This window comes from Electrona antarctica, assembly GCF_951216825.1.
Source record: "Electrona antarctica genome assembly, chromosome: 6".
Lineage (NCBI taxonomy): Eukaryota > Metazoa > Chordata > Actinopteri > Myctophiformes > Myctophidae > Electrona > Electrona antarctica.
The window spans coordinates 44,888,700-44,898,769 of NC_136811.1; the positions used below are offsets into that span (position 1 = coordinate 44,888,700).

A 10,070-nucleotide genomic window follows, 5' to 3' on the forward strand; every position below is an offset into this window, starting at 1 on the left:
ACACACACACACACACACACACACACACACACACACACACACACACACACACACACACACACACACACACACACACACACACAGGTGGAGGGAGGGAGGAAGTCTCGCCCTTACTCCAGAGGGGATTCTCATTCTCCGTCTCACCTCATTTAATTGGGCTGCTGTCTCCTAAATCTAGAGCTAATAGTGAACAAGTAGGATGGGAGTCTGTATGCCTGCGAGTGGATGCATCGATCTATCCATCTATGCATGCTGATGAGTGTGTGTGCGTGCATGAGTGTGTGTGTGTGTGTTGGACGTGTGTGTTGTACTAGTGTAGAGTCTTTGGAATAATGTTGTTCTTGCTGGGCTGTCTAATATCTCTGCTGGGAGAATCCATTTGTCAGTATTTGATGCTTGTCATGTAACTCACATACACACTGTCTGCAGCAACTCACAAAGGCTGGTGCTTTGCTCCGTTGATGCCGTTTTCTCTCACATAAGCCACATATGACACATATACTGTAGTAGGCCTATCTGTAATTTCTGCTTTGATGCAGTTGTTATAGCATCTCAAAGGTCACAGCTGTGTACTTTGAGATGATTTTGATAAAAGGTTTGATCACTGTTTATGACAGTATGGCAGTATCTCCCCAAAAACAGTTATTTTGAATGGGGAAAAAATAAAAAATATATAAAAAATGAATTAAATTGTGAAGGTCCAAAGCATGTGCACATTTTGTCCTTTGTTAGGCTTTGCATATTTTATATAAAATGTCCACCTAATACACTATTTATTTGGCATATGAATAGTGGATTATTAGTTACTGTCTCTTAAATGAGACACTTTACATTTTTAATTAGTCTGTTTTCACCACCATGCTCTCAAGTATTGCTGTTAACTTTGGCAAACAAGCTAATATTGGCTAGGGCTTTTTAGCATCATGCCACAAACAAGCTGCTTTTATGTTAGGTTAAACTGTTTTCCCTTTCATGTGCGGGGGAACAACAATAGCTAGTCGTGAAGGTAACTATATTAGTAATTAAAAGGTGGGATGATGAGACACTGATTTCCACATTATTTACTGGAGATTTTGCTTTTGCACCTCTGTATTTCAGTATTTCAGGGTGGGGAGTGCCACTGTGTGGCAGTGGAGGGTGGGGAGTGCCACTGTGTGGCAGTGGAGGGTGGGGAGTGCCACTGTGTGGCAGTGGCGGGTGGGGAGTGCCACTGTGTGGCAGTGGAGGGTGGGGAGTGCCACTGTGTGGCAGTGGAGGGTGGGGAGTGCCACTGTGTGGCAGTGGCGGGTGGGGAGTGCCACTGTGTGGCAGTGGAGGGTGGGGAGTGCCACTGTGTGGCAGTGGAGGGTGGGGAGTGCCACTGGGTGGCAGTGGAGGGTGGGGAGTGCCACTGTGTGGCAGTGGAGGGTGGGGAGTGCCACTGGGTGGCAGTGGAGGGTGGGGAGTGCCACTGGGTGGAGCTGGAGCAGCGCTGAACACCTGTAATTAATTGAGCTTATTGTCAGACTGTAAAGGATCAGCATCATCAGTGAGCCAAATGTCTCTGTTCTATATCACACTGACATACCACAGAGAAAACACTAACAGACTCATTCGCCAGAAACGAGGAACACGGAGGGTTAAATTAGTACCTATAGCCCGCCAAACACAAGACTCTCGTGTTCCAGGGTTTACATTCTTTAATCCATGTTTTGATCCGATTGTATCGTTAGCCACCGATCGCTAACACAACAACATCAAGTAGGACAGTGGCCGCGGCCATTTTGAAAATGCACGCGCATCCACTTCCATTCTAAGCCCTGCATTCAAAGCCCTGTATCTCAGAAAGACAAGCGGTTTCAACGGCCTGTAGCAGGTGCTGTGATACTCGCGGTCGGGTTTTTCCACCACCGACCGAGATAACAGCAACCGGTCAAGACACCACACACAGCAGTTTGTCACTGTAATATGCGATTACGGTTATTTGGCTCTTCAAAGTAAGTGTTATGCGCGATAAAACCCTGGCAGTACGCTATTAATGAATGGCGGCGGATTAAGAGTTAAGACCTGAGGCAGATTCTAGAAATACCTTCTAAATCAGTAGTTCTCAACCTTTTTCGTGCCAAGGAGGATCGACCCCCAAATTGATACAGTATAGTTTGACCCCCTCGTCTGAAAAGGGTTTGTTGTGCCATGAAGGGACCCCCCAGAAAAAAATAAGTTGTGTTCAACATTTTTCAAGCACTTTCAAGATTTTTCGAATAGGTGTCAAAAATAGCAGATGTACTGTAATCACCCTTATTTTCTCAACATGACCAGCTCACCATTAATTACAGTATCCCTTATAGCTGCCTAAAGACTCAACCTTTGCCTTCAACCTGTTGCATACTTGATGTGTGTACGTCTTCTTCTACAGAGGTTCATTCAGTTCCTGGCCTCCAGAAACACACTCTTCAACCTCAGTAACTTCCTGGACAAAACTGGGTCCCATGGTGAGTACCGCTTTATTCCCCCATCTCTTGATGCTGGAACAGTGTCAGTCAGTCACCCATGGTGATGTAAATGGCTTTCATCCTCCTGCTGATGTAACATTTCCTTGGGAGGCCAGTCACATTGTGTTGTCCTAACACTGGGGTTACTTTGGTGTGTGTGTGTGTGTGTGTGTGTGTGTGTGTGTGTGTGTGTGTGTGTGTGTGTGTGTGTGTGTGTGTGTGTGTGCGTGTGCGCGTGCGCGTGTGCGTGTCCGTGCATGTGGTTGTCTCCCTCAGGCTATGACTCGTCCACATTTATCAGACGCTACAGCCGTTATCTCAACGAGAAGGCATTTGCCTACAGACAGATGTCTTTCGACTTTGGCAGAGTCAAAAAAGGGTACACTTTTTTTTCTACAAATACACTGTGCTGTGTTCATCATCACGTTTATTGATTTTAGGTATGAAAAGTGCAACATTGTGTGTAGTGTAGGTCAGTGGTTCCCAAAGTGGCGTCCACGGACCCCTGGGGGTCCACGACGCATTGCCAGAGGGTCCACGAAATACTTTTTTCTTTTATTTTTTTATCTTTTGTGTGATATGTGAGCTTACCATAATCACAGTAATCCTTAATCATATTCCATCATTCAAGGGCCTTTGGATAGAAATGAAACAGACTCCATGCAGGCACTTTCAGTTAGAGTGCTGCAGAGGCTGAGTGTCTGTGACTGTGACCAGCTGATGGTCGTTGACGCTTAATTGATGCATCAAGGAAGGCAATTATGTTTCTGCACTGTCAAATAGGTCTACATCCATTCTAAGATAGCATCTTAAATAAATGTTCAAAATGACTTTGATTGAAAAGTTTTAATACAAATGTTCCAATTCTAAATGTAAGGTTGCAAATATGCTTATCGGTGTTGCGAGGATGAGGGGGTACCTGGAAAAAAATCTTTCCCCCAAGGGGTACCTGGGCCAAAAAAAGTTTGGGAACCCTTGGTGTAGCTGGTTGTACAGCACCCATTAGTATTTGGCATCTGACTCCTACAAAACCCTTGTCATCCCTTACAACTCTCAGGTGCTTGTCAGTGCATGGGGGGGCCTGAGATAGGAACCAGTCTGTCTCAGGCCAGAGTCCGTTCATGGCTGTGCTCAAGCAGAACAGGGACCTGAATTCAGAGCACGCTAGCAAGCTACTCATGTATGCAACACTGACAGCTCCATTTACCCAACAGGCAGAAGGTCACTGATATCCGCACCGGGTGGCAGTGCAAATACACACATACAGATGGCAGATAGGTGCTGCTGTGCAGGACAATAATGGGTCACAGAGTTGTTCACTTGTTGACAATATATAATATATAATATCAGCTACTGTACTTTACTGGGCCCACCCTGGAACCATTACAACTTTTATTATAAATGCATTCTCTGTCTATATCCCCCCCCCCCCCCCCCCCCCCTCTCTCTCTTACCCCTCTCGCTCTCTTACATCAGAGCTGATGGCGTGATGAGGACCATGTCAGTAGAGAAACTGTTGAAAGCGATGCCAACCCTGCAGAGCCAGATAGACGCGCTGCTAGAGTTTGAGGTAAGCAATGCCAATAATAATCATCTTTGCCATTTGACTCCATTAGCTGTTGACGGATTTCACTGCTTTCATATGAAAAATGCTGTCTGGTTGTGAAAATGTGCTTATCTGAATTCTATGATGAAATGTTAGTCGTATCCATTATCGCAACAATAGCCTCGGAAGTTGCTTGTACTCCCATCAGTGATGTGTTCTTCACAAAACCACTCTGCATGTAAATTCTAGATTCTATCCATGCTTGTTAGGTTCTATTCACTCTCTCGACTCTTGATTCTCAGCCTTTTTTGTTTCAAGGACCCCAATTATACGATATGATTTCTGGGACTCCAATCCATACTTTAAAATCCTCCGTTATTTTTACTCTGAGAGTATACAAGTGTAAAGCTCAGAGTTAATTAATGACTCTAAAGGGTCCATTTGGTTACTGACCTAACCTCACTTCACCAGGCTTTCCACCTCGGAGGAAAGCCTGGGCTGTGTTACTACAGTAAATCGCTGTGTGAACCGGTCTGGAGCGGATAGTAATTTGCGTCATGTTGTAGACACTGATTTGTAGTCATCAGGCAGGAAACCACAACCAGAATAAGAACTACCCAAAATAATTTCCCACGATCATAATTTTAGGGCCTACCCAATAAAATAGAATTTCCCCGTGGGATAACAAAGGTATACAGATACTAAATTGTCTCTGGAAAGTACACTCACATTTGCGGCAAACTATGCCGCATCATGGATTTTATTGGGTAGGCCCTAAAAGTATGATCGCGGGAATTATTTTGGGTACATTACATAAGTTACCATCTGCGCCCCGAAAAGGAACGCTTCCCAGGCTATTTGGTTACTATTAAAGTATCAATCGTTTAGCTGGGGACCCCTGGCGATTCTGCAGACCACATGTTGAGAAGCAACAATGATTTGACGTATCTCTTATTGACTCCTCTCTTTGTGTACTCTAGGTTCATCAACAAGATCTTAACAATGGGGTGATCAATGCCTGCTTCCTCCAGCTCTTCAAAGATCTGATCAAGTTATATGCTTGCTACAGTGATGGCATCATCAATTTGCTAGGTATACAATATCTACACAAACATGCCTATAAAATACTACTCAAACTAGGGCTGGTTGTCTGGGTTAGGACCCACTGCAGTGGTGTCCGGTGAGAACATTACCTGAATGTCTAAATCTCCCGACACAATGATATCTGGGTTGTAGGGCCAGGTGACATTTAGAGGGGCAGGTGCTCAAGTGAAAAAATGGGCACCTTGTGCAGCGCGTGGAACCGGCCGGTTGCCTTAATAGTGTGAGATTTATAGATTTTGGGGCATAAATAATATATTAGAAACTTTTTTTTGTATCAAGAATTGATCAATGTCACCATGGTCCACATACTGTACACTTTTTCCACCACTACATTGAATTGAAATTGTCCAAAATATCTGTTTTCCAGAGAAATTCTTCCAGATGAAGAGAAGCCAATGCAAAGATGGCCTGGAGATCTATAAGAGATTCCTGACACGAATGACCAGGGTTTCTGAGTTCTTTAAAATCGCTGAGGTAGGCTGCTGACTATACTGTACATTGACTGTTGATTATGTTTACAGCTAACTTGAATGCCAATTGAAAAGTTCCTTTTATTTTACAGCAAGTGGGAATTGACAAAAATGACATACCCGAGCTTACCCAGGTAAGACTAATGTGCATGTTTATGTGTTCTTTCATTTTCTGTTACGTTGAATTTTAGGCTGTGAAGTACGTAGTTAACTATAGTTTCCCTACTAACAGAGCATGTCGTGTTTGTCTAACTGTTCTGCATGTATTTTGTAACCTGTCTAAATCTCCCATTAACATATTCTCCTGCAGTGCAAAAAGCAGACATTCGTGGACAACATCGTCTTTCACTCGTGGTGGTTGTTAAAGAAGGGGCATTATTTGCCATCACTGTCCCACGTGTAAATTCCATACAGCCAATGAGCCTGGTGATTATTGACAGGCGTTTTGCCCCCCCCCCTTCCCTTCTCTTCTTACTTCCAGAGATGCAGAATGATCATACATGCTGAGAGTGTGAGTAGCGTGTAGCCTACTGTGTAGTGCACAGAGCTATAGCTTCAGGGAGCACAAAAACAGCCTATAGGGAAGATGAACTTTTGAACTCTGTTGAATGCATTGACTTGAACCACACTGCACAGTGAGTCACATTGCAGACAGACAGACATGCAGGCAGACAGACAGCAAGAGGCGCTGGTGAAGATGTGACTTAAAGAACAGAATGGGCAAAGCTGCAATGCTGCTGACAGACCTGCTGTGGGGTGTAAAATCTCATCTACTGTAATTATGGTTTTAGCTCAACAATCATATCAATCAATATTCTACTGTACAGAACTGTGGAGTTTCCATGGCAGTTGGAAGGCTTAATTTATACTACTTTGAACGACCATGTCGCTCGACAAAAATAACAGATTTCCAATTGAAAAACTAGCTGTGAGGCTTGGCAAGTTTATTTGTATTGCACATTTCATCACACAAAGGAAATTCAAGGCATAAAACAACATTTAAAGACAAAAGGTACTTAAACACATAAGAATAGATCAATTATATTTGTCGAGTGACATGCTTGGTTGAAGTATAAATTATCCTGAGGAATTGCAACATCAGCTGGCTTCTTGGGTCCTGAGCAGACCAGGGTTAAACAATCAAAAATAATTCAGTGTAGTGCCAGGCAGGTTGTCTACCGGAGATAAATAGATTTTCCAGTATTTACTTTCAGCCACTCATTAGGCTGTACTGTGTGGTAAACCTCAATCACCTGCTATGCTAGCCAGGTAACAAAAAGGTTATATGGATTGTTTACCCTGGTCTTGTATTTAGACTGAGACCCATTTGGAATGAGACTGGTGGGCATCCGGTGATGAAGAAGGTATAATTTAATGAATGATGATTGATGTTGAACTTTGTTAGAACCTTGAACTGGCCATGTAAGTCCAAACATTGTCGATCGTGTTTTGCCTGTGTGCTTTGTAAGCGGTCTCAATGAATGGTGAAACGGGTCTCAAAAATAATGTTTTCAGCACATAAATGTAGGCAAACAATTTAAGAAGATTGCTGCTAATACTGTATATGGTGTGTTAAGCCGACATGGTGGTGCTAGAGAACTTCCGTCAAGGATTATATAACATGAATACAATCATTTAACTTTCCCCCAAATAAATATGAGGACTTATCGTAGCATACAATTGGCAGAATCTGCTTTGTATTAATTTAAGTGCAAAAATGTGACTTTTAGACCTGTTTTGCCAATGAAAATGACATGGAATAGCTAGTTGCAGTACTTTGATCACAGATCACAGAACTTAGAAGCAATAGATAAAGATGATTGACACTATTTGGACTTATACCATGCCCAGGTAGCTACAACCCAAGTTTCTTCCCAAGTAAAACATCACTTTTAAGCACTCAAGGCCTCTAGACTGTGATGTCATGGAAACTCAACAGCTGAGTCTGAGGTTAAGTTAACCCTCGACTCTCCAACGTGACAGTAATGATGGCAAGCATTGACAGCATGTCACTATGCTGCTGTAGCCAACATAAATCATGCTTGACAAGGTGGCTGGAGAGCTATTGGTGTATAAATGGGTTTTGGCATCGCTCTTACATTTGATTCAGCATATTCAATTGTGCATTGTGTAGAGCTGGTGTGTTAGACCTTGGAGTTGACATAATGGTCACTCACCAGCAGTTCTCCAGAATCATTAAAGCCATTAATTCAGCCCTTGTCGTGGGATTTTTTTAAATCTCAGGCCTTTGTGCAGACATGTGCTACTGCTAGGCCAGGTACATGACTGGCTTGAATCGCAGCTTCTTCACAAAAAGCTACACTTTGTTAGTTAATTCAATTGGCACGCTCAGGCTAGCTCAATAGGCTGGCCAGCTTGATCAATAGGATAGCTATTGATCAGGCTGACGAGTCCCTGTGGAGGGAAAGAGCATGAGGATGCAATGCTACAGTATGCCATGTGGATCTGTGAGGTATAACACTGTGTTCTCTTCAAGGTCACATTTTATCAGAGGTGCTTCGCCTGTGAGAAAAGTAGAGGAAAAGTAAATCCCAGACAGCATTTAACCATTACTGCCTATTTTGTCAAATCCTTTGCAGCAAAGCAAAACATATATTTTCCTTTTGTTTCGTTTTTTCTTCAGGGAGAGGGGCACTTAAGAAATATTGTGTGTTCAGCCAGAAGGCTCTCCTTGGTACCAGTCCACACAGTCACCTCCAGTGTTTATAGAAGTGATCAGTGACCACCCTAAATTAGTCAGAAAACGCCATAAATCATCAAGGACAAGGTACAATCCACAAGGGGCTTAGAAGACAGTTGTTCTTTTGAAATAAGATTCACAAGTGACAAAGTACAATTAGTGTCAGTGTGTTGTGTAGAGCAAACCTTCTAAATCTCTGGAATCCCTGGATTTACCTGACAATAGTCATGCAGCTTGGTGGTTTAATCTCTTGTGTGGAGAGAGCAATTTGAGCTCTCTCCATGTCAACAGGGATTAAATAAGCAAAGATAACAGAGAATTATCTGTAATTCACTTTGTCAAGTTGATTAAAGTCCTAAGGGAGTAGAGTGAAGGATCAAGCAATGCGCTGGATGTTACAATAATATGATCGTAATGATGTTGCTTGTTCATTCCAATAGCTATGCTCTCATTTTGACCTTCTCCACAGTGGTCTGTCCACTTTAAGATAACTGCTGCTTATCCAAGCTTGGCAGCTGTCCTCAACAAGTAATTGAGTGGACTCAGCTGCAGATCCTCTGTTAAAAAATACATAGGTCTTTCTTTGACCTGAGATCAGAGTCTAAAAATGTCTTCTACATCCTGACAGTTTTCTGAAAAAGCTATGTTTCTATGTCAGTCGTTCTTCGATTTTTCAAAAATAGCAGACCTACAAGCTCGTAGCGAGCTTGTAGATCTGCTATTTTTCAATAGCTAAAGCATAACATAATGCTAACACCAAAAAGGGTTCCCGCTCAAAATGGGTTATAGTAGAGGAGTCAATCTTTCGATTAAACAAAAAAGTTTTTTCCTCTGTATATATTTCTTTACTTCGTCTTATATGGCTTCTGGTCCCATTTATTCGATGGCCAAGAACATAAAGTTGAGAGATGTATTTATTTTTCATAGAATTTTGAGGTAGTAAGAGGAACGGGGAAATTAGGGTGAGTAAAGACCCAAAGACACTTGTTTACTTATTTATCTCAATTCTCAATGTTTGGCTTGCTAACATAATAACAGGTGTACTATCTTTCCTGCTTGCATGTATATTAACGAGGATGTTCTATTTAGCATGCATTGATGCATTGTGGGTACCCGGAGCATTGATCTACACCTACAGTATGACCTTTGCATGAAGACTGAAACTCGAAAGTGGATTAAACTGCTGTGTGTGTGTGTGTGTGTGTGTGTGTGTGTGTGTGTGTGTGTGTGTGTGTGTGTGTGTGTGTGTGTGTGTGTGTGTGTGTGTGTGTGTGTGTGTGTGTGTGTGTGTGTGTGTGTGTGTGTGTGTGTGTGTGTGTGTGTGTGTGTGTGTGTGTGTGTGTGTGTGTGTGTGTGTGTGTGTGGTGATCAGTGACCCTCAATAAACATCATATATTTCCAGTCAAACACACATTCTATTGCAGTCTGCCAACACGGTACAGTTTCCCACTGAATACATGGACCATGTACATGGCAAATACATGGTTTCCGTGTGACTGTGTGTGGTCAGACCTGTGTGTGGTCAGACCTGTGTGTGGTCAGACCTGTGTGTGGTCAGACCTGTGCCATTATGCTTTCCTGGAGCATACTCAACATTCTAAACCTCTATGGACTATATGGCCATAGAGTCACATACCCAATATGTGACTCTCTCTCTTTCTGACCTCTGGCTCCTGTAGTAATAGCTACCTCATCTCTGTATGAATCCTCAGGCCCCAGAGAGCCTTCTGGAGTCCCTGGAAACCCACCTCAACACCCTGGAGGGGAAGAAGCCGTAA

The 10,070-nt window shown here is 42.9% G+C and overlaps 1 protein-coding gene across 1 annotated transcript in view; it reads left to right on the forward strand.

Moving 5' to 3' along the window:
- The window catches only part of snap91a (synaptosome associated protein 91a), a gene marked incomplete at both ends in the record, with an annotated part of 41,292 nt that extends 31,222 nt beyond the window's left edge, over positions 1-10,070 (forward strand). Inside the window, 7 exons of the mRNA XM_079502980.1 lie at positions 2,396-2,471; positions 2,748-2,850; positions 3,948-4,041; positions 4,998-5,109; positions 5,489-5,595; positions 5,684-5,725; positions 10,005-10,070. Coding sequence (XP_079359106.1) covers positions 2,396-2,471; positions 2,748-2,850; positions 3,948-4,041; positions 4,998-5,109; positions 5,489-5,595; positions 5,684-5,725; positions 10,005-10,070 — 600 coding nt within the window. The remainder of the gene's footprint in view (positions 1-2,395; positions 2,472-2,747; positions 2,851-3,947; positions 4,042-4,997; positions 5,110-5,488; positions 5,596-5,683; positions 5,726-10,004) is intronic.